Genomic DNA, 27,312 nt, shown 5'->3' on the forward strand with positions numbered 1-27,312 from the left:
CGCCCAGGCGTGTTCTGCGTGCCTCTAGCATGAGCTGCCCACGGGCCGGGCCAGCTCCCGCCGGGGAGGGCTCCTTTCTCGTGCCGGTCCACTCGAGCCTGTCGCTAACGGCAGAGCTGGCAGGCGGCAGGCGGACCGCGCCTAAACCCACCCCACCGTCACCTCCGCCATCCCGGGCTTCACAGGGAGAGGCCTCCTGAGGCGACGGCTGGCACCCAGGAAGAGAATCGTGTCCCTGCTCATGTTTTTTCTCTCTGTGCCCTGCCGGTCTCCTCCTTACACGTCGGGTGTGGCCCAGTGGTCCGAGCAGTGCCCTTTGCCACCCTTTTGAGAGTTTGGCAGGATGCAATGGAGTTGCATCTTGCCATCCTTTAACTTACGCCACTTCAAACATGGCAGGAGGGAAGCCGCGAGTCAGCCTGGAGCAGGTTGGAACGTGCCCCCAGCCCCTGTTCCTGGCCGCTGTGAGCCCCTTGCACACGGCCCCTCGCTGCACTGCCTGAGACCCGGGCAGGGAAGACACCAGGGAGCGCTGGGGAGATGGAGGGCCCTTGGCCACCATCCCCGCAGCCCCGGGAGCCATGGTCTCCTTGGGTGCCCACACCTCCCTCGGGCGTTTTCAGTTCCTGGCATCCTGGGGCTCAGGGCACCCCAGGCTGCCCACGCCTCCCCGACAGCGAAGTGTCATTATCTGCATCTCCTGCTGACATTCACCAGGCCCAGGCAGGAAGGTCGCCCCTCGCCCCCTCAGTGACAGTGCCCTCCACTCAGCACCTGCCCTCTGCCCAGGCTAGGGGGAGGGGACCGTGCCTTCTGAGCTCTTTCTGACCCCAATTTAAGGTTGGCCGCACCTCAGGCAGCTGCTGCCACTGCTCCCAGGCTCGTAGCCGGGAAGTGTAGGCAGAGCTGCCTCCGGTCGCCAGGCACGGCCCCCAGTGTCCCTCTCCACCCTGTTATGCTTGCTCGGGGAGGCACGCAGGGGCGCGTGCTCGTGTGCTCATGTGTACGTCCACCTTCCGCCTGTGTGTGTGCGTCTCTGTATCTGCGTGTGCACCCAAACCTACATATTTACCTTCGCATTTGGGCTAAAAGGCTCCTTCCTGTGGGGGCTGTGGATGCCTTTCTTTGATTTTTAAGAAGGCACAACCTACAGCCAAGTGAACCGTGCTCTTCTTTGCCTAAAGCCAAAACCTGCAAGGACCTACATTATCAGAACCGGGCCTCTGTGCACAGACGCTCACCGAAACGCGACACCCGGGGCTTCAATGCTGGGCCTTCCCCTGGAGGCTGGGGACTGCAGCGTGGACTCCTTTCTTTTTTCTGGCCTCCCTCAGCCCCTCCGTCCCTATCCCCACCGTTCCCTGCACAGTGCAGTGACATATCTCCTCATCTCGGAAATCCAGGGGCTATTAGCCGGGCTGTCAGGTGGCCATGTGGCTGCAGTCAATAAGTGACAGGACCCCCGAGGTGCCCGCTCCCATTCTGCACGTCCCGGCAGGCTGGTGGAGCCGAGTGCATGGGGCCTCATTTTTTATGCCGCATGACAGTAAAAGCCTGAGGCCCAGCCTGCCTGTCCGACTCCGCAGACACGAGATAACTCACCTCCTGATGAAAGGCCCGCCTGGCGGCGGCTCGTGCTCAGCTCTCACGGACGCCTTGGGACGCAGCTATTGATCCTAGAAGGAGAGCGCGTCGGAGCCGTGAGCTCCTCCTGTCTCGCTGCCAGACGTCCAGGCCAGCCTCGGCCTCCCTGTCCATCCAGAACAGAGCACGTGGCATTCCCACGTTCCCCGTGGGGTGGCTCTGACATCTGCCTGGTGTCCTGCCAAGCGGAGGACAGAAGGAAGGCAGCTCCTGTTGGGACGGGAGCCTCTCTGCCAGTTGCCCTGTTTGACATGAGTTTGGAGTGTGGCCCAGGGTTCAGGCTTCTGATCGGGACACCCACCGCGTGCGCCTGCTCACCAGACTTGCCATCCGCCGGGGCCTGGCCACAACCTGCCAGAGACGGCCTCTTCCGAGGGCCAGCCAGGTGGCGGGATGCCTCTCCCCTCTGCCCTAACCACCGCTGCCCTCAGCCTGGACTGCAGAGGACAGCTGCAGCCCCACCAGGGAGCCACTTGTCCTCAAAGTGGTTTTTGAGGGCGCGGTGCTAAGTCAGAAGCATTCCCGTCCCTGTGTTTACGGAGCCTCCCAGGGTCCGGGAAGCTCCCATTGTAGAGAGCAGCTGCCAGGCCTTTGAAACGGGAACTGGCCAACTCCAGGGGCTTCTTTGCCGTTGAAGCCACATCCTGCATAGTCAGGTATTAGGTTGGGAAAGTGCACGAGAGACGCCCCCACCAGGTGACCGGGACAGGCCCTATTTTCCATGGTTCTGCTCCACAGTTCTGAAAACTTAAATTGTTCAACGATACTGTTAAAAGCCAGGGCTGACCTTCACACTGTTTTGGCAGTTGGTACGGCCTGGGCACCCTCCAGTCGGCGTGGGCGCCTGCCGCAGCCACTGCACGCAGCCCTCTCCGTGCGCCCCGGCCGAGTGGCATTGCAGCCGACCCTCCTCCTGAAACTGAGCCTGCGTGAGCCAGCGCCGTGCCCATTAGCACTTCACAGCCGCCCCCGCATCGAATCCTGCACCTTCCACCTCACATTGCACAGCTGAAAACATAGGCTCAGAAGGGCCGTGTCATTTGTCCCAAGATGATGCCGCCAGCAAGCAGGGGAGCCCAGGTTTGAACCCTAGCCCTGGCAGCTCCAAGGCGCAGGCTCCACCCTCAGAAACATCCAGCAGAACGCCCGACGCGGTTCTTGGATCTGTCTCAGGACGCTCCAAGGGCCGTCCCGGAGAGCTGGGCCTGCTGGAGGCAGCCCGTGAGGTGCATCTCCGTCCCTAACGTGCACAGCTGCTCTAGAGCCACAGGAAAAGCCACAGCCCCACTCCGCAGGGCCTGGTGACACGTACAGCCCCCGTCAGCAGAAGGCCGGGCAGTGCAGCCCTCTGTGGGGGCTGGCCTGGTGGTCCTCTAAAGTCAGCAGCGAAGTGGGGGGCCCCAGACAGCCACGTCTCCTCTGCCAGCCTGTGTGTTCATCTCCAAGCAAGGGAGTGAAACCAAGTGATGCTCGCTCTGTCCGGCTCCGGGGTCTTAGGCTTCCTGCCTGGGTTTGAGAGAGGGCCCTGTCATCCCAGATACATATGTTCTCAGCTTCCCATGGGGCCTGCAGCCCGGCTCCCCGGATCTAGGCTCAGGCTGCCCCTCTTGGTTCTGTGGACTCGAGACCTGATCGGAGAGGCCCTGCCCAGCCCACGCTGGGCCTCCCCATGCTCTGAGTGGCCTCTCTGCCTGGACCCTACCTCCGGGGTTTGGGAGCCCCGCGCCACTGTGCTGTGTTAATGCTTTCCAGGCAGGTTTGTGTCCAGTCCCTGCTACTCACCGGCTTGAGGGACGAGGGCAGCAGAGCGTGGCACTCACGGGCGAGCTGGGCGGCGTAGGCCGGTCAGACGCCCACGGACATGTGCAGCTACAAACCAGCGCGGGGGCTCCGACAGCCAGCGCGCGCCAGCCCTGGGCGGCTCCAGAGCTCCCAGGAGGTGTCCCTGGAATTGAATGCCGAAGAACGAGGGCTTGGCGGGGCCCGGGGTCGTGAGCAAGGCAGCCCAGGGTCTCACACGAGTCCGCTGAGGCCCAAACCCACTATCTCGTGGGAGACAGTGGATTCCCTTCCCCGCTGCCTGGGGTCTGCCCGTGCAGTCTGCCTGTCTGAGCACAGACCAGGGGCAGGCTGCCTTTGAGAAGCAGTCCCCACGGCCATCAGAGCCAAGGCCTGTGGCCCAGCGCAGGCAAGGGCCCCTCAGCCAGGAGGGGAAGGGGACAGCCCGAGGGGTCCTGCTTTGCAGCCCCAAGAGGCTGCGCTGCGCCGGCAGCACCCGTGTCTGAGTCTGCATCGCACGCCAAGGCAGCTGCGGGTGCTCGTGAGGGTCCGTCCCCGGCGCCGGCCGCAGACTGAAGGGAGGGTCACACCAAATCCCCGGTGGCCAGAGAAGCCAGCCAGGGTCTCATGGTCACTGGCAGTTGTTCCCCTGACAAAGCTGAGCCCAAGGGGACTGGAATGGTGGGTTTTAGCCCCAGATGCTCTGGTCTGTTTTCTGCTGCCCTTTAAAGAAGAGCCATGGGGTGCCCAGGGCTTTGCGGGGAGTGCTAGACCCCTGCACGGCCCAAGTGTCCAGGAGCCGGGCATCCTGTCGCCCACACGTCCCGAGTGGCTGGCCTGATGGGCCCCAGCCCTGTCCCTAGTGAGAAAATTGCAGGGTTGGAATCAGCATTTTTTCCCCTTAAGCATTTTATGGTTTTGAGAAGCTGGAATTGCAAAGAACACGTGGCAGAAAAAGGCAAATAGACCCAGTTTTTGAACCAAAGGGGGGCCAGTAGGAATAGTTTAGAAATATTTTCTAGGGTACGCCTGTGCACCCCACAATGTACGTGCATGTGCCCCACAAGCTTACACCCAGTCACACACATGCATGCACTACAGTTCCGCTCACACCACCACACACACACAGCCACACGCACACACTCTCTGAGTGGGGTTGGGATAGGAAAACCGTCTGCTCAGACCAGAACTCTGTGACTACGCCACGCTCCGTGAACAGCCCACGTTGGTTGGGTCTCCGCGTTGGTTGGGTCTCACGCTCGCTCTGCGTGAGCTGCTGTGAGGAGGGCAGAGCACGTTCAGAGTGGAGGTCAGCCTGCTCTCTTAATGTCCATTTTTGAAGCACGCTGGCCTAGGAGCCGGGGCCACCTTCCCCGAGGTTTCACAGGAGGAGAGAAGGGGCTGGTGGCTGGTGGCTGGTGGTGGCCGCTGTCTCCTCGTCCTCGGCTGCCCCCGTGCCTTTGTCTGCAGGGGCCACCTCACCCCAGCACACCTCCCGTCGGGGCCAGCCGAGAGCCAGACAGCCTGAGAGCCGCCCTCGTGTCACTGCCTCGGCCCCCACAGCCCTGTGAGGACAGAAACCTGAGCAGGAGATGTTGTCTTTTCTCCCCAGCTTTCTCCGTGGCATCATTTTCTTTATTGTGGTAAAATACACGTAACATAAGATTTTACCTTTGCCATTTTTCAGCGTGTAGCCCGTGGCATTTACGTGACCTTGCCGCGGTTTTGCGGCGTCACTGCTGAGCTTTGCCTCCGGGACCATGCTCCTAACGTTTCTGTTTCAGCCAATTAGAACCCGCCGCGTGGCCACCTGCGCCGGGTCACCAGGCCGCCACCTGGAGGGGCAGCCCCGTGGCTGGGGAGGGGCCCGTGGAGAATCCAGAACTCAGGGCGGTCCTGTGGGCTTCGGGGTGTGACACCGAGACCTCTGAGAAGTCTGCGTGGTTCGCTTAGCTGGTTCAGCTCCCGCCCTGCCACCCTGCACCCTGCCCTCCGCAGACTGTCCCGGGGCCTCGGGATTTCGTGCGTGAACTCGGGTCCACGTCTGCGCTGACAGGCAGTTCTGTTCTGTCCCCGAGGTTCCTGACCAAGATGAGCCGTTGCTGACGACCTGCAGTCTTTCCTTTCCAGCAGGACCGCCCTCTCTGCCCTTGACCCTTAGCTACCCCAGCCCTGCCCGTCGTGGGGCCGGGTGGGGCATCTGATCTGCGCGGGGACTGGCGCCCGGTGCCCACGCCGGGCACTGCGCCTCCCTGCGCGTCACCGGTGCCCAGCGTCCGCCGCTGTTCTGTCGCCTGCGCTGTCGTTGTCAAAGGCTTTCTGTGATCTGTCGCTGTGTTTCCCTCTAGTCAGGAGTGGCAGGAAAGGACGCCGGCGAGTGTTCAGCCTGTCGGAGGCCGACAGTCACGGCGGCCACTGGGTTTAGTGCTCCGAACGGCAGCTGCCACGGCAACCCACGCACAGTCCATTCAGGCAGGTCTCCTCTGTTAGCCGCTCGGGCCGCGACGTCCGCTCCTCGCTGCGCTTCCACAGCCGGTAGGGTCTGCACCGGCAGGCGGGCCAGGCCTGCGCACAGTGGTGCGCCGAGTCAGCGCTTCCTCAGCTTCCCCCAGCCGCCCTGCCTGCTCCCTTGTGGCCTCATCTCATCTGAGACCAAACCCCCGGCCCCTGACCGACCCTCGGGTCAGTCCTCCCAGGCCAGGCCTGTGCGGGCGGGAGGCGAGACCCCCTGCCGAGTCCCCAGAGCCCCCCAGGTTAGGCCATGGGGGTGGGGCGGTGAGTGGCTGGCGAATTGGGAATTTGTAAAAGCGACCAAGTCATCTAGTTTCTTTTTTCTTTTCCTTTTTCCACCCCCCAGCTTCACTCAAAGTTAAGTGGCAAAAGCCATTTCCATTATAAACACCTCAGTGGAGGTGACCCCGTGGTCCCCCTTGCACACCGCAGGGCCCACACTGCCCATGCAGCGGCCGGGCTAGTCCAGGGCCACTGCCCAGCAGCCTGGCTCGCTGTCGGGGCCCCTCCGCCTCTTCTGACGCCTCTTCTGTGGCTTCTGACGCACCCCCTGCCTCGGCAGTTGCGCTTGTCAGCTGGGAGCCTTTCGCCTTCTGTTTTATTTAAAAGCTGTTTCCCCTGAGCTGTCCCCTCTGCTTGCCGCCCAGGTGCCCTTTCTCCCCGCATCCCCCAGCCCTGCCTCTCCCGGCCCAGCACAGCAAACCCCGGTTTGTACTGGAAACTCTCACTCACTTGACAGGGGTCAGTTGAGGACCAGCCCAAAGCGCAGATCAGCGTCCGAGGTGCTGGCCAGGCACGAGGGGCCCTGCCTCGAGGTCCTCGCAGGCCAGGGCTGCGGGGAGGCCCGTCCGCCGCTCACGGGAACGCGGCCGTCTCAGGTTTCCCACTCTGGCCTCCGCTCTGTCTCCCTGGCCCATGGCCAGGAGGTCAGACTTTTCTCCGAAACCCTCGTTTCCTGGGCCTGGTCCCAGCTTGTGACCTTAGAGCTCAAAACCACCAGCAGGCAGGCCACGCCAGAGGTCCACGAGTGACCTTTGCAGCTCAGCGCTCCGCCAGAAAAGTTTCCTCGCCGGGAAATGTCCCCAGGGTAGACACCTGGCAAGTTCTCCTTTTTCCCTCTTCCTTGCTTGGATAAATGTGCAGATCACATTCAGGAAGCAGTTCTTAGTGAAACAGCCACAGTGACAGCAAGACAATGCGGTAGGTGGTGGCTACGAAGAGGTTGCTTTTTTCCTTTTTTAAAGAAAAGAGGCTACTTTTAAGGGAAAAGCCAACCCTTTTAGTAAAAATTATTGGTTCTCTTCCTAAAGAGGAAACCAGTTTTGCACATGTGGTTTGTTTGTTAGTTGGTTTGCTCTTTTTAATATATTTGACTATGGCTTCTCCACACCCTTGAATATCCTCCTCGCCAAAACCCCCGTCAGGGAGCAGGGCGTGAGGCGTGCCAGCCTCTTTGTCCGCATGCAAATGCAGGCTTGAGCAAGGCGGGAAGCTTCCAGCGCACAGCTGAGAAAACGTGCAGGAAATGCTGCCGAGGAATTAGTCATTTCTGAACCCCTCGTGCACAGCCAAACATGCATGTGGATCCACCTGTGTGTGAGTCTGCAGGACGCTCCCGCCCGCCAGAGCAGGTGAGCCTGCCGGGAGCCCCACTCCAACAGGTCAGGACGGGAGCCTGGGCCGACACCAGCCCAGTGCACTGAGCGTCCCCACTGAGTGGAGCAAATGAGTTGAAATTCAGAGAAACCAGAATTCATCTGTGATGTTCACTCAGCACTTCTGGGCTCAGATCACACCTCAAATCACTTTTTCCACTGGTGGCTACGGGCGCCATCGCCCCTCCTACAGCGAGGACGGCCGGCAGCCCATGCAGCCTGCAGCGGTTTCCTCTGGAACTCTCTCTCTCTCTCTCTCTCTCTCTCTCTCTCTCTCCACAAAAGCCTTAGGAAGAAGTTAACTGGGACCTTTAGAGCTCGTTTTTCCCAGAGTCCTGTGGGAGAAGTGCCGAGTGTCCTCCGGGAGGGCCCGTCTCTGCCTGTGCCCTCCTTCCCTGGCGAGAGCCTCACCCCGCCCCGCATCCCATTCCGTGTGCTGTTTGCTTTTATTTTGCGCTTCGCTTTTCCGTTCTTTTACTCTATGTTCAGTTTTCTGTTCTGTTTCATTTTGGCCTAATTTAAAAGAAAAAAAAAATAACTGGAAGCACACCGAACAAAACAAGTCTGCCATTCTTCCCGGGACGCAGGGCACCCTAAAACCTGTTGCTCCGCACAGCGTGGTCCGCACCTTCTGCCCTGCCCGGGGCCGGCGGGTCCCCTGACCTGGACGGACAGGAGTTTGCTTTCCGAGCACGCCACACGCCGCCGCCTTGTGTTTTTACTTGGCTGGCGTCTGAAGTCCTGGGAGACGTTTTGCACCGTGAACTCCAGTTGCGTCTGGCGTTCTGTCCCGGCACACGCGTCCCTGGAAAGCAAATAGGCCATCATCTGGCTGTAGGACTTTGAAAAGCACCACGAAAAGAAATCGCCACTCCAAAAGTAACTGCGTCGGGTGGAACCTCACCTGCCTTCCCCCTGACGCGGTTTCTCCCCCTGGCCCCTGTGGGGGAACTCGCGATAGCGGTCATGCCCCTCGGGGGGTCCTAACTCGGAGCTTAGAGCAAGGGACAAATTGCAGACAAGGTTTTGTTTTGGTTTGAAAATTCCTTTTATTTATTTATTTATTTTTAAAATATTGCAATGAGTTCCACCTTGGGTAAAAGTCACCAAATGTAGACTCTGGAAATGGCCTGACATTACAAGCACGCCCGAGCCCAAGTGCTTGCCATCGGGCAGATGGTCCATGACACGCCCACGCGTAAACCTGCCTCGCCCAGGTCTCTGCACCAGGAGCTGTGCTCTGTAATCCACACACTGACTTTGCGCAGGGCCCTAGTTTTCCCCAGGCCTAGTAAGACTGGATTTAGCAGCTCTGTGTCCCCAAAAGGAGTCAGTGGAGCCACCCTGTGTCCCCAGCCCCAGCCAGCCATCTCCCACCTAGCTTGCCCTGGGCCTCAGGACGGGAGCAGCGGGTGCGGCTCGAGCAGAGTAGCTCCAGGGCTCAAGGTATTTCTGTTTTTTCTCCCCCAACCCAGATGCCCCCACGATTCCAGAACAGCCTCAGCCTCGCCTTCCTGACCAGTTGGTGATTGTCAACGAAACAGAAGCAGACTCCAAGCCCAGCAAGACTGTGGCCAGGGGCGCAGCCCTGGAGACGGCCAGCCTGTCCCCCAGCCTGGTCCCCACCCCGCAGCCCACCCTCTCCCTGCTCTGCGAGGACACTGCCGACACACTGAGCGTCGAGTCGCTGACCCTCGTGCCCCCCGTTGACCCCTGCAGCCTCCACGCCCTCACCAGCATCCCCCCGCCGCCCGCAGTGCGCACAGAGCCCCTGGGCGAAGCCGCCGCGTGTGCAGAGCCCGCAGGCCCCGCCAGGCACTGAGTCGGCGCCGCGCCGGGGCCTCCCTTCAGTGCTCGCCCGCGGGCAGGGACCCGGTGCAGCCGGCGGGCGGGACACGTTGGGAGCAGCCCCAGCAGCCACCTTGACCACCTGGCCCTGCGCCCCCGAGTCCCAGGGAGACCGGGCTCCGCTTGAATCTTCTTTCAACGAGCGCCTCTTCAGGGACAGGCTGGGGCTGGCGGAGACACCCGGCCAGTGCGGGTGACGGCGCTGACCGCCGCAGGGAGGAGGGCGAGCTCCTTGTCTCTGAACCCGGGTGGCAGGACCCACTGGCGCCTCTCCCTTCAGGCCACTCCGCTGTCACCACCCCCAGCGTGCACCGAAGAATTGGACCAGGTCACTTTAGGGAGAAATTTGTAGAAAAGTGAACTTAGATGATCCATTTCCTTTGGCTATTTATTTCCGCTTTTGGCAGCAGATGCAAAGCATTTCTTTTAAAAGCATCTATTTTAGAAAAAAAGAGTCCAAAAAAATCCTCAATGCTAAGTGTTGATGTCATGTTAAACGTTTAATGATACCGTTAAGATTTCATTTTCACTTTCTCTTGACCTTCCCGATGCTTTCTTTTAGGGTTCTCAGTGTGGCTGTCTCCATTTATTTAAGTGATTCTTATTTCTCTGTCACTCAGCAACTCTGCGCCGAGCCTGCGGAATGATAAAGTACCTTCCTGTAAAGTCTAGATTATTTTTTAAACAAAAATAAGGGAGATACGTGTATTCTCAGGTACACAGCTGAGAGGGCCGGAAGTTTCTCTCCTGTAGCAGCCGAGGGGCCTGTGTCACCGGCCAGAGACCTCTCCGTGGAAGGGGGACGAGCCAGCTCCCCACTCGGGATGCGTCCCCCTCTCTGTGCTCAGACCAGACCCGCTGGGCCCCAGCGCTGTCTTCAGTGTCGGCGTCTCTGTTTGTCTAAGAAAGGGCCGTTTGGGGCCGTGAAGACTCCAGACCCGGTGGCCGTGACGGAAGTTACAGAGAGCTGCCCGCTGCCCCGTGTGTGGGTGTCTGGGAGACACCCAGGTGTGCGTGACGCAGCGCCCAGGTGGCCCTTTCCGCCTGGCAGCGGGCACGGCCGAGCGACCCCTTGCCTCTCTGGTCGGGGGTGAGACCTCCACAACTCTCCCCCAGCGCGCCCGCAGGCGTGTCCGGCAGGAGTGTCAGCGCACGGGTGCGAGTGTCCACGGAAGCCTGGCGTTAGGGTGGCCCCAGGAGGTACCCCAAGATCTCACCATCCACCTGTTAGAGGAACGCGGTCCTCACCGCCCCTGCCAAACCAGCTGTCGCAGCAGGGCCCGCCAGGTCGGTTTCCAGCCTCATGAAGGAAGCCCAGTGGTCCACCAAGGAGGGCAGTGGCGCCCTGGGACAGGCTCTCCAGTCACCAGAAGCCCCTGGGTGGCCGCGCCACCAGCTCCCACAGACACAGGCACAAGGACCTTTGGTTCGAGAGAGAAAAGACCCAGTTCCGCAAGGAGGCCACGTGGGCAGAGGTTCCAAGGAAGGACACGCCGTGACCATCTGCAGAGCCCCCGGGAGGTACGAAGGACGGGGCGGAGAAGGGCAGAGGGTCTGGGGAGAAGGGACCGTGTCATCGGGATCTGTCACCCTGCGCCCTGGCAGCGGCCTGTTGTGCTGGAGGGCGGAGCCTGTCCCGAGCCGGCTCGCCCAGAGCCACCCACTTCCGGTTTTGAGATGACTCCATCTTCAGGCCCAGACATGAGAGAGGCCGAGTGACTGTCCCACCCAGCAAGTGACACCACTCCGGTGGGCCCGGCCCTCGTGGACCACCAGCCTGCCATCGGGAATCCCGGCACTCCAGCTGGCCTTGTTGTCCTGAGCGCTAAAGGAGACAGGTCTTGGGCATGGGGGAAGGCACCCTGGAAGGACTGTGCCCCTGGCCAAAGACAGGCCTGTCCCTCAAAAGGGCTCACAAGGCCACTCCCAGGAACCTCCTTCAGCAGGGGCTGGCACCTGCCTTGGGACACCCAGACGTGTAGGGTGGGGTCCCCCGTAACCAGGGGCTCCCTGGCACTCTGCCGTGCGGTGGAGGGACACACACCCCGTGGCAGGGGTCTGGGAGCCCAGAGGAGGCAGCCAGCCCTTTTGGCTCTACAGGACCCCACCTTGCCCAGGTCTTGGTTGACTTGGTGGCAGTGGGCACTGTGGTATCTTCAGGAGTACCCCGCCAACCTAACAATGGGGCGCTCCCAGACAGGCCTGTTGAGACAGGACACACTGGGTCTCTGGCATAGGATGGCAGGAGCCATGGCCTCTGACATGGAGGCCATCTGGAGTGAGCCTCCACGAGCCCTCCAGCCCGCCACCACTGAGTCCCTGCAGAAAGCACTTGCAGCCGGACCCTGCCCCCACCCCAAGTCCACACTGGCCCACGGGGCGTGCCGTGTCAGGCTGGCCACGTGGACCCCCACACCTTGGCTTTGAGAGGTGTCGTGGAGACATGCGCTCCCAGCAGGTCCAGCCAAGGAGGGGCCTGCGAACAGGCCAGCCCCCTGCACAGCGGGCCACCTCCTGGGACCCAGCACTGGCGTCAGCAAGTAATCCAGGGGCCGGGGGAGGGGACACCCTGAGAGACACCAGGACCTCTCTGAGCTGCGCTGTTCTTAAAGGCACAGGGTGAACTGACTTTGATCTTGTCTAGATGCAATAAATACGGAATATTTAATGTAGTCATGTTGATGTGGGCATAAACCTATGGCTCCTTATGTTCCTTTGAGCTAAGTATGTGAATTTTTGTCCCAGGGAGGGGAGGAGCCGGGCTAGGAGAGGCTTCTGCGCCTCGGGACGTGCTGGGGAAGTGCCTGCTTTCGCCAGCGTGACTCACGCCGCGTGGATGCCGAACACGAGGGTGGAGATGAAAACTGGAACTTCCTTGTAAATTTGAACTTGGCAATAAAAGAGAAAAGCATTACCAGGAACGTGGCGTGGTGCTCCTCGCGCCGTGGCCGGAGGCCGTGGCCTGGCAACGGGGAAGCCCCTCAGCAGCCTGGCCCCTCGGCCTGTCTCAGCCACGGGGAGCGGGCGGGGTGTGGCGGCTGGAGTCCCTCCCTGCTCCCGGGTCTCCTCCCCAGCCCCGCCCCACTCTCCTCCCTCGGGCTGCAGGTACCGAGGCTGGGTGCAACGCCCACTGGGGTGCCCCGCCGCCAGGCCTGGTGAGCCCGGTCCGAGGTCCGCATCCCTCACCTGTTGGGCACGTGGCTCCCCATCCCAGCCTCGAGCTCTGCGCCTGTGCAGTGGGACGGCCACAGCCCTGCGTCTCGGGACAAGCTCAGGGAGTGCCCGCGGTGTCACTGGGCCGAGGGGGGCAGAGTGGGGTGAGTGCTAGGGCGAGCGCAACTCAGAATCATGCCAGCGTGCGCCAGCGTGAACCCTGGGGGGCCTGGAAGCCGGACCACAGGCTCTCAAACGCTTCTGACGGGAGCTTCTGGGCCTTGCAGCAAACCCGAGCTGAGTGTAAAGAACAGACAGGGCGCCCTGCCTCGTGCCAGGGCTGCGGCGATGCCCGGGGAGGGAGGGAGCCCGCCCTGCCCCCGCCCCAGCCTCGCGCTGGCGGCCGCACGGCCCCCTCCCCACCAGCCCGGGTTTATCCCAGGCCAGTTCCTGGACGTCTGACAGAGGAGCCGGGCCTGCGCAGGCCCTGGGGCCCCTGGGGCTGGGCCGGATCCCGCCGTGCGCCAGGGCCTGGTCCCCGCAGGCCGTGCCCGCTGGGTCTGGCTGCTGGCCCCGGGCATCCCCGCAGCTGGCCCCGGGCATCCCCGCAGCTGCCCCGCTTCGTGGGCACGTGGGCATGCACACATCTCCACTTCGGTCTGAAGGAAGGAGCTTGCTGGGAGGATGCCCGGGGAGAAGGTGGAAGATGGCCTCCGGTGGACAGGACCGGGGACAGCACAGCGGCTGCTGTGGGCTCAGCCACCTCCCTCCACCCAGGGGTCCACGCCACGGGCCAGGCCCTGGGGTCGGGGGACAGGTGCAGGGAAGGAGGGGTGGGGGCAGCATCTGCTTCACACAGATGAGGAAACTGAGGCCCGGGGGCTCAGCGCCTTCCCGTGGAGCCCGAGTGAAGCGAGCCTGCCTGCTCCTGCCTCGTGCTCGTCTGAAACCCAGATCGCTGATTCTGACGTCCCGGCGCTGTTGGCAGCAGGATGGAGGCACAACAGGTGCGAAGGGGTGTTGGAACCATCTGGGACACGCCCCACCCCAGGCCTAGCCAGTGGGACCTGAGGCCATGCTGGCTGAGGTCCTTGTGCATGGCCCTGGGCTCACGGCCGGTGCCCAGGAGAAGTGGCTCTTCCCCTTTTCTTCAGGAGGCAGAGTCTGGAGCCGCCTTGGCCGGGTCCCCTCTCTGAACTCGGTTTGCTCCTCTGTGAAGTGAGGACAGCACAGCCAGCACCTGTCCCAGGGGTCAGAGGGTAGCACAGGCTCAGGGCAGGGGGCGTGCGGGCGGGCTGAGGGCTGGCCGTGGGACAGCTGGAAAGCAGCCACCGCCTGCAGCCTGTTTGGAGGCCTCTACAGGTCTCCGCTCTTCCCGATGGTGTTTGTGCCCCCTCCCCCCAGCGGCTAGAAGTGACCCGCTGTGGCTCAGCCACTGTCAGGGGTTCCCCAAGGCCTAGAAGGGGTCCCACTGAGGCCTGGAGGGAGGGACCGGGGAGGGCAGGCGGCGCTCCTTGCCCTCCAGTGACCTAGCACCGGCGCTCAAGGGGAAGACCAGTCCCCGGCCAGCGGCTGCTGGAAGTCCCCTTCCCCTCCTGTCCTGCTTCTCCGTGGCCCGTCGGGGAGGGGGAAAAACCCTCGGCGTCTAAAGTGCTTTTCTCCAAACTCAGGTCTGTTCTGAATCACCAAGCTGGGCACGCGGGCTTCTGGGCACGCGCCCGGGGGTGGCCAAGGGCAGCCCCTCTGTCCTCCGCAGGCCACGGGCCCCAGGCCCTGCTCTGCCCACGCGCCCCCCGCCTGTGCCACAGCAGCACCTGCCCCCGGGAACCGGCCACCACGAGCTCGCCCCTCAGCACCCAGCCTGCCCCAAGTCTCTCCTCCCCGCCACGTGCCAGCGAGCCCCGCCTGCTTCCCCTGAGAGCAGCTGTGTGTGCCCAAACACTCAGGCCTCACTCCCTGACTGTCACTTCCCTGACCTTGAGGCCTGCCATTTAAAATTCAGTTTATTCGAGAGGAAGTCTTTACTCTGGAAAGAGAAACCCAGAGCAGCTTAAAACAACAGATACTTACTCTTTCTCAGCTCCGGAGGCCACAATTCCAAAATCAAGGGCTCATGATCCAGCTGTCCTGGCTTTAAAAAAAAAAAAAAAGAAATCAAGGGCCAGCAGGGCGGGTCCTCCTAGGGCTGGGGGAGGTCGGGGCCCTGCCCCTCCCGGCTGCAGTCTCCACCTCCGGCCACGTGCTCTCCGTCTCTGCCTCAGGTCGCCTCTCCTTTCTCCGCAGGGACAGCAGCCATGGGAGTTAGGGCCCACCCTGCTCAAGCGTGACCCTATCTCAGGACCCTTAACTTCGTCACACCTGCAAAGACCCTGTTTCCAAATACGGCCACATTCCCAGGTCCCAGGGCTTAGGACAGGGACATATCCTTTTAGGGGGGAAATCGCCATTCACCCCATCATGCTTGCCAAAATTAAAGATACCATAAAAACCAATGCAATAAAAGCAAATCCATGTAACATTTTTCTTTTCTTTTCTTTTTTTTTTCTTTTTTGAGACAGGATCTTGCTGTCATCCAGGCCAATGTTCAGTGGCGTCATCATAGCTCACAGCAGCCTCCAACTGGTGGGCTCAAGCGATCCCCCTGCCCCAGCCTCCCGAGTGGGACTGCGGGCACGCGCTATGACACCCAGCTAAATAACACTAAGTCCTAGCCATGGCCGCTACCTGCCACACACCGCGCCGGGCCTGCCCCCCTCTGTGAAAGGGGAGGCCCGTTAGCACCTAACCACCTTCTGTAACAGGATCAGAAGGCCAGGAGGACTGAGAGAAAGGAGCCAGCTCGCTCGGGCCGAGGTCAGTTAGGTCTGTGTTCTTGTACCCCTAAGAGTCGTCTCGAGAGCACCAGGTGGGAGATGCTGTCGTGGCACACGCAGGCCACAGGCCACGGCGTGTTGTGAACTGGGCCATTTATTCTCAGTCCTCTTCTCCAACAGACTCGGCCCCCAGCAGGGACCGCGTCTGGCTGGCCCCAGTCTCCCAGGGGCCGGCTCGGGGTCTGGCCGTGGGCTCTCTGTGCGTGTCCGTGGGGTACGGCCCCAAACTCCCACAGCCCGAATTCCATCAGCGTCTCCACGCCCTGGTCCTGGCCTTCCGCCCGCCCTGCCTGTGCTCACAGGGCAGGACTGTTCGAGGGCTTTCCTTCGCCACCGTCGGAAACTCCATGGCCCCTGAGCCTCCCCAGGTGTCCTAGCTGCATCTGGTATCCCAGCGTCCGATGAAACCTCCTGCAGGACGGAGTGGCGGCAGCGCCGGCTTTGGCACCCGCTGGCTGGCGGGGGTCGGGTGCCTGCGCTGACGCTCCCGATCCCTGTGGCCTTGAGCACGTGGTTAAAGCCTCACCAGCCTCCCTTCCTCGTCTGTAAAATAGGAACCTCCCGGTCAGTGTCCTTGCTTGTGTAGATGGAGTGGGGGCAGGCAAATCAAGCACTCAGCTGGGGATGGGGGGTCTCACTGATCACAGAGGGGCTTCAAAAAGTGCCTGCTGCCCAGGCACCCCCAGACACACGGAGCCAGCATCTGTGGGGTGTGGCTGGGCCCTGGAATTTTTTTAAGTCCCCAAGTGATTTTGAAGGGCAGCTGTGATGGTTCACTTCATGTGTCAACTTGACTGGGCTAAGGGGTGCCCAGGTAGCTGGCAAACCATTATTTCTGGGTGTGGCTGTGACAGTGTTTCTGGGAGAGACTGGCATTTGAATCAGGAGCCTGCGTAGAGAAGTTCACCCTCCCCAGCGTGGGCTTCCGTCACTCAACCCACGGAGGGCCTGAATGGAACATGGGGGAGGAGGAGGAGGGCAAACTCGTTCCCTCTGCGTGATCCAGGACAGGCGTCTCCTCCCGCACTCAGACCTCGGTGCTCCTGGTTCTCAGGCCTCCAGGCTGGGACTGAAGCAACACCGCCAGCTTTCCTGGTCTTCCAGGGTGCAGATGGCAGATTGTGGGACTTCTTAGCCCATTCCCATAATAAGTCTCTGTCCATCTATCTGTCTACCGCCTGTTGGTTCCGATTCTCTGAAGAATCCTGCCTGACGCAGCAGCTGAGGTGAGACACAGGCCTGGCCACTCCCCACCCCCTGCTGTGGCACAAATGCCCCAGCCCTGTCCAGGGAGACCCCAGCTCATTCCCACCCCAGGGCCTTGGCACTTGCCCTTCTGCCCCCGAGCACCCCCCGCCCCTGGAAAAATGGTATTTCCTGTAAGCTCACCATCCGGGGACAACCCTTGTTGACACCCTAGCTTATTTCTTTCCAGTCTTTCTGTCTGCATTTTAGCTGTTGAAATAATGCAGAGGATGTCGTTTCAAGTCCCGCTTCTGACACTCGGCCTCCCAGGCCCAGCGTTGCCCCGTGTTGCCATAAACTCTGTTTCTAAAGAGCGTTACGTGTTCTGTGGCAGGTCCGCGTCCCCCCGGCTGGCTACCAGCCCTCTCAGACCATCCACATTTTATACCATCTCCACATAAAAGGTTCCGAGCATGGGAATTACCCGACTGTAGAAATATAAACCATTTTAAGGGTCTGGATACAATCTGCCAAATTGCTCTCCGAAAATATCAGGCCACCGAGCACGTGCGCATCTCACCGCAGCCTCCCCACACCGGACGTCAGCAGTTCTTAAATCCTTCCCAATGTACAGCCCAGCTTAAAGCTCGCCTCCTCTGTGAAGCCTCCTCGGATTTGCCTTCTCTGTCCTGGACATTCCTAGGGACGGTCACCCCTCCCTCCACTGGCCCCTGGTCCATCCCCGCTGCAGGTCTGCCGTGCCCTGGGCTGGGGCCTGCTCTGAACCAGGTGATATTTTCAGCCTCTACTAGACGCAGAGGCGCCTCCCCAGCAACCTCTGAGGTCAGTATTCTGCTCTTCTACAGAAGAACAAATGCAGACCAGAGAGGCTGAGTGACTTATCCCAGGTCACACAGCTGCTAAGTGGTGGTGTTGAGGCTGAAGGAGCAGCAACAACCCCTGCGTCATGCGCTGCTCCCCCGAGCCAGGCTCAGCTGAGCAGTTCGCAGGCCTGACCCCAGTTCCTCCCCAACACCCCACCACGCTGGCACCGCTGTTAGCCCACCTCACAGTGGGAGCCCTAACCCCGGGTCACCAGCCCGGAGCCATGGGACCTGGGTCCCCAAGCCCAAGGTCTGTAGCACCTCGAGCAGGAGTCTGTGGGGCCAGTCCAGTGCCCTGGGCCTGGCGTCCTTTGCCCCTCAGGGAGAGAGCAAGGCCGCGGCGGCAAAGGACAGGCGCCGCCCCCCACGCCGCACCCCGTCCCCACGCTTGGCTCGCCCAGCAAGTTCGCGGGAACCTCTTGGAGCAGGCCCAATCTCAGTGTCTTCCCTCCAACCCGCTTATCTCCCACGCTCTATCAGCTCCCTGCCAATCCAGCCGGGCGGGATCCGGCCTTCTGGGGCAGCCGCCACCAGCACACCTTGGCAAAGACGTCGCCATCTGCCTCGGTCTTGGTGGCGTCTGTCCTTGACAGGAGCTGACGTGGACCCTGCCCGCACCCCACCCTAAGAGGCCCCAGTGGGCAGGCAGGGTAGGGTTGGCTTCCCCACGGTTTCAACAGGTATTCGACAGGCAATGATTGAGCACCTACTATGTACCAGGAGGCCCCAGTGGGTGGGCAGGGAAGGGTTGGCTTCCCCACGGCTTCAACAGGTATTCGACAAGCAATGATTGAGCACCTACTGTGTACCAGGAGGCCCCAGTGGGCAGGCAGGGTAGGGTTGGCTTCCCCACGGCTTCAACAGGTATTCGACAAGCAATGATTGAGCACCTACTGTGTACCAGGCAGCAGGAAGTCAGCAGTGAGTGAATCAGACAAAAGCCCAGGCCAGGGAGCCCACCTCGCAGCGGGGAGACGGGCAGCAGAGAAAACCGAGAACGGGAACATTCTATGGAGAGCCAGGCAGAGGGTCGTGCGGGCTGGTGAAGGGAAGAAAGGGGGCGAGGCTTTAAGCGGGGAGTGCAGGGAAGGACCCTGGAGCAGAGACTGCAGGAAGCAGGTGAGGGAGCCTCGTGGCATCCGGGGCAAGAGTGCACCAGGCAGAGGGAACGGCAGTGCAAAGGCCCTGGGGCACCACCGCAGGAACCTGAGGCTGCCGTGGCTAGAGAGGAGCCAGGATGTGTGTCAGAGCAATGATGGGGCACGCAGGGGCCTGGGGGCCACTCAGGGGACTAGGACTGTCCTCTGAGGGGGTTCAGAGCCCTGGAGGGCTGTGAGGAGAGGAGGGCCATGCCCCAGCCCAGCGGGAAGACCCTGACGATGGCCGGGCCCAGTGGGCAGTCTCTGCACGCAGGCCCTGCCCAGGCTGTGACAACCTCGCCTCGGACTGATGCCCCTCAGTGCAGCGGTGGGTCTCACATGCCTCTGCGCGCTCCCAAAGGGCCCTGGCTTTCCCTGGGCCAGGGAGGGCAGCCCCGATTCCCAGGGGGAGCAGCCGAGGCAGGAAAAGGCAATGACTCGCTCCAGCAGCAGGGGCAGGAGTCGAATCCAGGTCCTCTTCCCACACAGAGACCCCGTCTCTACAAAAAATACACACATTAGCCGAGCAACATGGCACGCGCGTGGTCCCAGCTACTCGGGAGGCTGAGGCGGGAGGATGGCTTGAGCCCAGGAGTCTGAGGTTGCCGTGAGCTAGGCTGATGCCACGGCACTCACTCTAGCCCGGGCAACAGAGCGAGACTCTGTCTCAAAAAGAAATTTTTTAAGATAAATAATTAAAATAAAATTCCTGGCATTCCTGCTCTGCAAAGGCAGAGCCCTGGCGCGGGCAGCACTAAGGAGTGGCAGTGGCTGTGAGGCGTGCGGCACCCAGGGCCGGGACAGCACAGGCCCCGCGGCCCCTCCCGCACTCTCTCCCAGGCCGCCCGCCGTCACGAGACACTCAGCTGCCCGCAGAAAGGCCCCGCGACAAGGACCGGGGCCTGCAGCCGTGTCCGGGCCGCCGTGGAAGCCGGCCTTGCAGCCCGCCACAGCATCAGGTGGCTGCAGCCCCCGCCAGCTCGCCCGCAGCTGCGAGGAGAGCCCCGGCCACGGCCACCCAGGGAAGCCACCCACCGCCCGACTCTGACCCCCAGCAACGGGGCAAAATAATGAGCGTTTGCTGGGGTGTTTTTTTTGTTTTTTGTTTTTGTTTTTGAGACAGAGTCTCGCTTTGTTGCCCAGGCTAGAGTGAGTGCCGTGGCGTCAGCCTAGCTCACAGCAACCTCAAACTCCTGAGCTCAAGCGATCCTCCTGCCTCAGCCTCCCGAGTAGATGAGACTACAGGCATGCGCCACCATGCCCGGCTAATTTTTTCTATATATATTAGTTGGCCAATTAGTTTATTTCTATTTATAGTAGAGAAGGGGGGTCTCACTCTTTCTCAGGCTAGTTTTGAACTCCTGACCTGGAGCAACCCGCCTGCCTCGGCCTCCCAGAGAGCTAGGATGACAGGCGTGAGCCACCGCGCCCGGCCGCGTTTGCTGTTTTAAGCTGCTAAATTAGGGGGTCATTTGTCACAGCACAGTAGATAAGTAACCCGAGCACACGGCACTGTTCTACTAAGCGCTTTAAGTGTGTGAACTCATTTAATCCTCCCAACAAGGTCATGTTTTTCCAGAGGAAGAAAGTGATGCGCAGAGGGGTTCGTTAACTTGCCCAAGGTCGCACAGCTAGTAAGCGGCACCCCTGGAGGAACGTTGAGTCCAGGAAGGAGATCAGACTTGCGGGTGACTGTAGTACGAGGCGGGGAGTGAGAGGAAGTGTCCGTCCAAGGAGGTGACGGGGGACGTGCAGCTCTGCCTGGGCCCAGCAAGGGGGGTGGGTGTGGGCTGTGGAGGCCGGAGAGGACGCAGGGGGTGACGGCTGGGTGGCGGGAGGGAGACACGGCCACGCACAGGTGCGGGCACAGGGCGGGCCTGGGACTGCGCCCACCCCGAGCCGTGTTCGGTGAGGGCCATGCAGAAGAATCCGGAAGTCGCCGTGTGTGCAGACATATGGGGCCGGGCGGTGACAGTGGCTTAGCACAGCCAGGCCGGTCTGGACATGCCTAGCGCGGGTGGCAGGGCTCCGCCCGCCAGCGTCACGCAGGCCCCTGGGCCGACGGGGTGCTGCGCTCTTACGGAGCCGCCACCTCCGCGCCAGGCCCGGGGGCTCCCACAGCGGGAAGAGCTCGGAGGGGCCCCGGCTCCGCAGTGACGGCCGGGAGGGGACAGGTGGCTCTGCTGGCGTTTCACTGGGCAAAGCGAGCCCGGGAACACCCGGCCTGTCAGAGGCTCAGAAGACCCGGGTCTCTCTGCCACCAGGACGTTACCCTGGGAGAAGGGACGGGGAGGAGAGACGCCGAAACACGGGAGTGCTAAACCCAAAGAGCTGGCGTGGAGAGGCTGCGTGGAGAGTTCCGCCAGAGGCGGTCCCCGGCCACCTGGAGTGTCCTGTCCCACCCTGCCCTCCCACCCGGGGAGGAGGCTCTGCCGTCTCCCCCTTCACAGAGGGGGCGCGGAGGCCGGGGGGGGGTGGCATAGAAGACACCCAGCACCCACTTCCATCTCTCGCTCCCACCTTGCCCCGTGGCGTGGGTGCTGTCATCAGCCCGTTGTACAGATGGGGAAACTGAGGGCCAGAGAAGGAAGGCGACCCGCCTGAGGTCCCAGAGCTGCCCAGGGCAGAGTGGGGACCAGGACTCGGCCCCTCAGACCTCACAGCCCAGGCTCTTGCCCACAACCCTACGTCCTCACTGGCAAAACCCACGCTGCTCAGTGCTGCTGCCTGCACAGCCCTGGCACACGGAGGGTGCCACCACAGTGTCACCTCTGGGCTCAAAGGACACAGGGTCCTTTGCCCTGCCCGGGGCGGGGCCGTGATAGGCAGGGCCTTGCCCACTTCTGCGAAGGAAACTTCTGGGCAGCTTGTTCCTAGAAAAAGGGTCACACCCATTGTTGGCTTGCCAGCACACGTGCCCGTGGCCAGACGGGTCCCACCACGTGTCACCTCTAGGGTAACGGGCGGAGTGGACACACAGCCTGGGGCAGTGGCTGCTGGGAGGCCGGGCCCCTGTGACTGCAGCGCCAGGCTTGGGGACTGGCACGGGGGGGGGGGGAGGAGCAGGAGGGCCGGACTCGGGTCTCTTTTCCCCTGCCACCCCCACCCCGCCAGACGGGGCTCCTCCTGCCCCACCCGGGCACGGACACAGTAACAGCTCCTTCCGGACTGGTGCTAACTGAGCGCAGTTACCTGGGGAGGTGTTTATTTTTTTTTTTTTTTTTTTTTTTTTTTTTTTTTTTTTGAGACAGAGTCTCACTTTGTTGTCCAGGCTAGAGTGAGTGCCGTGGCGTCAGCCTAGCTCACAGCAACCTCAAACTCCTGGGCTCAAGCGATCCTCCTGCCTCAGCCTCCCAAGTAGCTGGGACTACAGGCATGTGCCACCATGCCCGGCTAATTTTTTATATATATATCAGTTGGCCAATTAATTTCTTTCTATTTATAGTAGAGACGGGGTCTCGCTCTTGCTCAGGCTGGTTTTGAACTCCTGACCTTGAGCAATCCGCCCGCCTCGGCCTCCCAAGAGCTAGGATTACAGGCGTGAGCCACCGCGCCCGGCCATGGGGAGGTGTTTAAGGGGCTAACACAGACACAGAGGAGCTAAGTCCTGTCCGTGTATCATGTCTGTGTAGAGACAGAGAGACATATACCAAATCTCTACATGCAGACAGATCAAGTCTGTCTCTGTAGGTCCATGGGTGACAGATAAGCTCAAAAGAAAGACCGCAGGGGTCAGCAACAAAAATGCCACCTGAGGCGGGAGGGTGGCTGGGGAGGGAATCAGCCGGACGTAACCTCAGGTCGAGACTTCCCACCCACCCGGGGCAGGGGACCTGGCCTTGGGCCAGAACAGGGAGGGGGCAGGAACGGAGACCCCAGCATGAAGGCAGGACCCCAAAGGGCTGTCCCCCATGAAAGCGGACTTCGCTCTGCCCCCAGCGGGGCTACCGCCCCAGACTGGCCGGGAGGACGCGTAAGAAACTGGCCGTCCACGCCTGGGAGCGCAGGGTAGGGGTGCGGCGGGGCCGGGACCCGGATTTATTCCACCCTGGCTGCGGCACTCCCATGCCAAGACTTCAGAATGAACCTGGTCCCCGGCTGGCGGGACCCCTGGAGCGTCACCCAGAACAGCCTCAACTCGGCCCTGTCGGGAAACTTCTCTCCCGGGAGGCGCGAGCCTGCACGGGCAGCGCAGTGAATCCAGCGGCAGGCCTGGGTTCAGATCCTGCCTCCACACGGAGGTGCTGGGATTTCCCGTGCCTCAGTTTCCCCCTCCGTACCATGGGGGCAATAATCGCTCTTCCGCCTGGGCACTGAGAGGGCCGAACTGGGAAAGGCGCCAGGCAGGGCAGCTGGCCCAGAGGACAGGCCTGGCGAATGTCTCCGGGCTTATTGCGAATGGATGAAGGGCTGGACCGCCGGTGAGTCACAGGGACGAGCCACGAGGATCGATCTGCCGCGGTGAATGGACAGGGAGGGAAGTGAGTGGATGAATGAAGGCTCAGCGCCAGCCTCCCAGCTCAGGAAAAGGCCAGAGGTCGGGTGACGGCCCCGCCACACATAGCGTGCACCTGTGACGCCCCGCTTAATCATGCCCCTATGTCATGCCGGCATGCCGGGCAGGAGTCCCCTGAGTCACCCTTCCTGCAGGCCGGCCTTCAGGCCCTGCAGCTCATGGTTCCTCTCCGGGCCTGGCAGGCAATGAATCAGGGCTTTTCGGAGGGAAATGAGAATTAAAACACTCAGCAAGGAGTGTCCAGCCTGGCAGGCGGGGGGGGGGGGGCAAGGCTGGGGGGGGGGTTCCTGGCTCCTGTCTGGCCTCAAAGGGCCCCTTGCCCACCGCTGCCAGGCTTGGCCACCCGTGGGGTGGGGGAGGGTCGGCTCTGCCCCCCACGGTCATGACAACAAAACGCTCGCTGGGCAAGGACTGCTCACTCATTTCTTCATTTTGTCCTCGTCTCAACCCCGGGATCGGCCTGTCGTCTGCCCGATCTTGACCTGCAAAAATGACGATCCCGTGTGTCGCTTGGTCTAACAGTCTCCTTGCTGGGATCTGGCAGAACAGGGAGGCTCAGAGCGGCCGAGCAGCCGGGAGGAGGCAGCGTGGGGGAGCCCGGGGCCCTCAGAGGAGGGGCCGTCGGGGCGCAGCTGGGCAGGGCGGTGGGGCGGCCACGGCCTCAGGGCCGCCGCCTGGCCATCCGCACCGGGAATTGGGAATTCGGGGCTTTCTGCCCTCCTGCGGGGTCCTGGGGGAGGGGGTGGTTGTGGCCCCATCCATCTGTCCATCCGTGGGGGAGGCCCTCTGTCCCCGAGGCCATCGCAGAGCCCCGGGTGCTCATCTACCACGCGAAGGGGAGCCCGAGCGGCGAAGCTGACCCGCAGGAAGGGCGGGTGACGGCAGCGGTCCAGGCAGACGTGGGTACGGTTGTCCCCAGGGGTGTCCCCAGGGGAATGTGTGACCCCTGGGCAGAGGCACCCAGGGGCGAGTGGCAGCCCCGGACGGTGTGGGAGTTTGGAGACTAGCCTGGAAGGGACCGGCACGCTCGCTGTGGGGGGCAGGGCGGGCCGAGGAGCAGGCCCACCGAGGCCACACCGAACCCACCTCCTCGGGAAGCTCGCGGCCACCTCGCATGGGCCCTCCAGTCCCCAGACGGTGGCCTTAGCGCCTGGCTCCAGTAGCAACGACAGCGCCACCCCTCGCCCCGTGGATGGCATCCCCCGTCTGTCCGCGCTTGCTGTGCTTAATTAAGGGCGTCACATACGAGGTCTCAAGGGAGTCCCGCCTCAAGACGTAAGCAGGGGCTGCCCCGTTCCCCACCTTTCAGGAAGCCAAGAAAAAACAGAGAGGTTGAGTAACTTGCCCAGAGTCACACAGCTCTAAGAAGTGGAGTCGGAGTCAGAGCTCCGGGCCCTTATTCTGTTGGCTGCACACACCTCGCTTCCTGCAGAAACGTCTCCTGCAAGGTCAGACCGGGTGAAACTCAGCCCGGCCCACTCACGCCAGGGGCCGCCCCGTCCGCCAGCCACGGAGGCGGCGGTTCGGGGCATCGCTGCCCCTGGGAACATGCCGTGCTGCATCCTTGAAGGAAAAGGGAGTTGTAAGTCAGACAACCACAGCCCCATTTCTGCTCATTTAAAAGCTGTGTAGACAAGGGGCCGGGAGACAGTTGCACCTTGCAGTTCTGGCCATGGTGACGCTGAGGAGGAAGAGCAGGGCCCCGGGGAAGGGCGGGGTCCAACCCACCAGGCGTGGGGCCACCGAGCTGTCCTGGCCGGTCCCCGATGGCGGTCTGCATGTCCAGGGAGGGGGCCGTCCCCATCCGTGGGGGGCTAGAGACCGGGGCGAGGGGGAGAATGGCAGAGCCCAGCTGGGGCTCTCGGGCTCTGAGGCGGGGCGGCCCTCGGGGGAGCCGGGGCCGCCTGGAGGGCGAGGCACATCCCTCCCCTGCTGCGGAGGAACGTCTGCTCGCCCTGCTTTGCCCCAGCCGCCCGCCGAGCCTGGGATGCGTCCCTCTCCATACTGTTGCCAGTCTGTCCGTGCCTGATATCAGCTCAGACGCCCCCTCCTCCAGGAAGCCTCCCCAGATGTCCGGGCCAGGCCCATGCTTTCCACAGCCCTTCTCTGCCTCCCTCTTCGGGGCTTAGTGCTTCCAGACTCTTCCCCTCCTCTGGCCTCCCCGAGGGGGTTACTTTACAGCCACCCGGGGCTTATTCTGTAGTTAAGCTCACTGCACGCGCACCTGTCCTCCTGCTGGGCCCTTGCCGCCTGTGATCCCACTCGGCCCTCACCCTGAGGGTGGGTGGGTGCTGCTACTTGCTGCGGGAGGCTGAGGGGCCCCCCCTCATCACACACGGCAAGCGGCAGAGACAGCACCGCACCCGGGCCGGGCTGTGCCTGCAGGCGTCTCGGGGCGCTGACCTTCCGCCACCAGGCTGCAGGTCCGGTAACGTTAATCGGCTTCCCTCTCAGCGGCTGCCATAAAGCACCCAGAAGCATCGCGACCTAAGGCGACTGCCACCGGCACCTCCACGGCTCCTCCCCTTCTAGTTTCTCCTCCCGCCAACCCGGGCGCAAGTGCCCTCCTTGTGCACGTGGGGTGGCCGAGGCCCGCAGGTGCAGGGCTCCCAGGGCACCTGGCTCGCCGGGGCTACGCTGCTGCCCCCTGAGCTCCCGGTTTCGGAGCCCGGCTGGGCACGTGGGGCGCGGGGGCGTCCCTCCCAGCACCTGGCGAGGGCGGGACGTCCGAGAAGTAGGCTCCCTGCTTTCCAGAAAGGAACTGGGAAGCTGGGGAAGGACCAGGTAGCAGACAGGCACCCTCCCGGCAGGCGGGAAGTCTGCCCGTCCCTTCTGGGAAGCGGGGTAACTCGGCAACACCGCGTGCACTTTGCCCCCAGAGGAGCACCAGCCGTCGCTGCTGCCAGCACCCCTTCCTCCCCTGGGGGTGCGGCCTCGCAGCTTGGAGCCTCCACGTCTGACGTCCAGGTGGGCCTGGCGACAGCCTTGGGGGTGTCCGGCCACCTGTCCAGCCACCACCGGATGACGCCCAGCTGGGGCGTCTGCCCGCTGTCCGGGGGTGGGGGGCGGCGCAGGCTGGGACACCCCAGAGGAGCCCTGAACCGGCCGGGCCGGGCGGGAAAGCGTGAGTGCTGCTTCCCGGCCCGGCGGCTGTGCACAGGGGAACCGGGGCCTTTCCTGGGGCAGGCTTCCCGGAACCGTGGCAGTGACTCCCAGTGGGGCTGACCCGGAGGGCGGCTGCAAATGACTCAGACCCGTCCTTCCCTGGCACGCTCCCCACGTGGGGCCCGCGAGCCCGCTGGGCGCCGCCGGGAAAGCCCTCTCAGCCCGGGCTGGGCCACCCTTCGGTGTCCGTCCCTGCGGGCCCTGCCTCTCTGTCCCGGGTCCCAGGTGCCGGCACATCCTGGGCGTGGGGCCAACAGAACAGGAAGTGGGTGGCCCGCCGGTCTCAGATCCTGTCCTAGAGATCACTGGCCCCCTCCATTTACAAATGAGGAAACTGAGGACGCCAGGCCAGGCCAGGGACTTGCCCAGGTCTCTCCTCTCTCCCTCCCGCCCGGACATGCCCCAGCAGCAGTGGCGACAACCTTCTGCTTGCCGCCGGAAGCCCGTGGATCCTTCCAAAGCCCTCTCCCGGCCTCCCACGCCTCGCCAGCCCCAGGCCCCAGCCACGCCTGGCCGGAATCTGCCACCACAGCCGGCGCCCCGCCAGGCCAGCAGCAGGGGGCCGCTTCTACCTCGGGCGGCCTCATCTCTCGGCAGCCGCGCCTCCCCCGCTGCCCCCGTGAAGCCAGGACCCCTCACCGCCCCCGTGGCTTTGCTCACGCGCCGGCCTCAGCCTGGGATGCTGTTTCCCACACCTTGTTTCTAGAATTCCTACTGTCCCTCGAGACTCAGCATCACCACCTCCAGGAAGCCTTCCTGGACGCCCCCAGCTGGACCAGGTGCCTCCTTTGGCTCCCCCGGCCCCCGCCATGTCCCCTTCACAGCGTGCACCGCCCTGGGCTGTCTTCCCCCCCCCAGGGCCTCTCTCCTCCACGGGACCGGCGCTCCATGAGGAGCTGGCGTGGAACAAGAGGGGCGATGTGGAGACGCGCGCGGGCGCGGGACGCTGTGGGACGCTCA

At 62.5% G+C, this 27,312-nt stretch overlaps 1 protein-coding gene across 2 annotated transcripts in view; it reads left to right on the forward strand.

Annotated features, from left to right (window-relative positions):
- CLEC16A (C-type lectin domain containing 16A) overlaps window positions 1-12,372 on the forward strand; it is a 201,214-nt gene extending 188,842 nt beyond the window's left edge. The window contains exons 23-24 of one of the 2 annotated variants that reach the window (XR_012913481.1): window positions 9,065-10,958; window positions 11,043-12,372. Coding sequence is in view for 1 of the 2 variants with exons in the window: in XM_075995101.1 (XP_075851216.1) it covers window positions 9,065-9,411 (347 nt within the window). In the remaining variant the exon portion in view is untranslated. Of the gene's footprint in view, window positions 1-9,064 lie in introns of both variants that reach the window. The other variant, XM_075995101.1, reaches the window with a different exon arrangement.
- Window positions 12,373-27,312: the final 14,940 nt, after the last annotated feature.

Source organism: Microcebus murinus, chromosome 19 (genome assembly GCF_040939455.1).
Source record: "Microcebus murinus isolate Inina chromosome 19, M.murinus_Inina_mat1.0, whole genome shotgun sequence".
NCBI lineage: Eukaryota > Metazoa > Chordata > Mammalia > Primates > Cheirogaleidae > Microcebus > Microcebus murinus.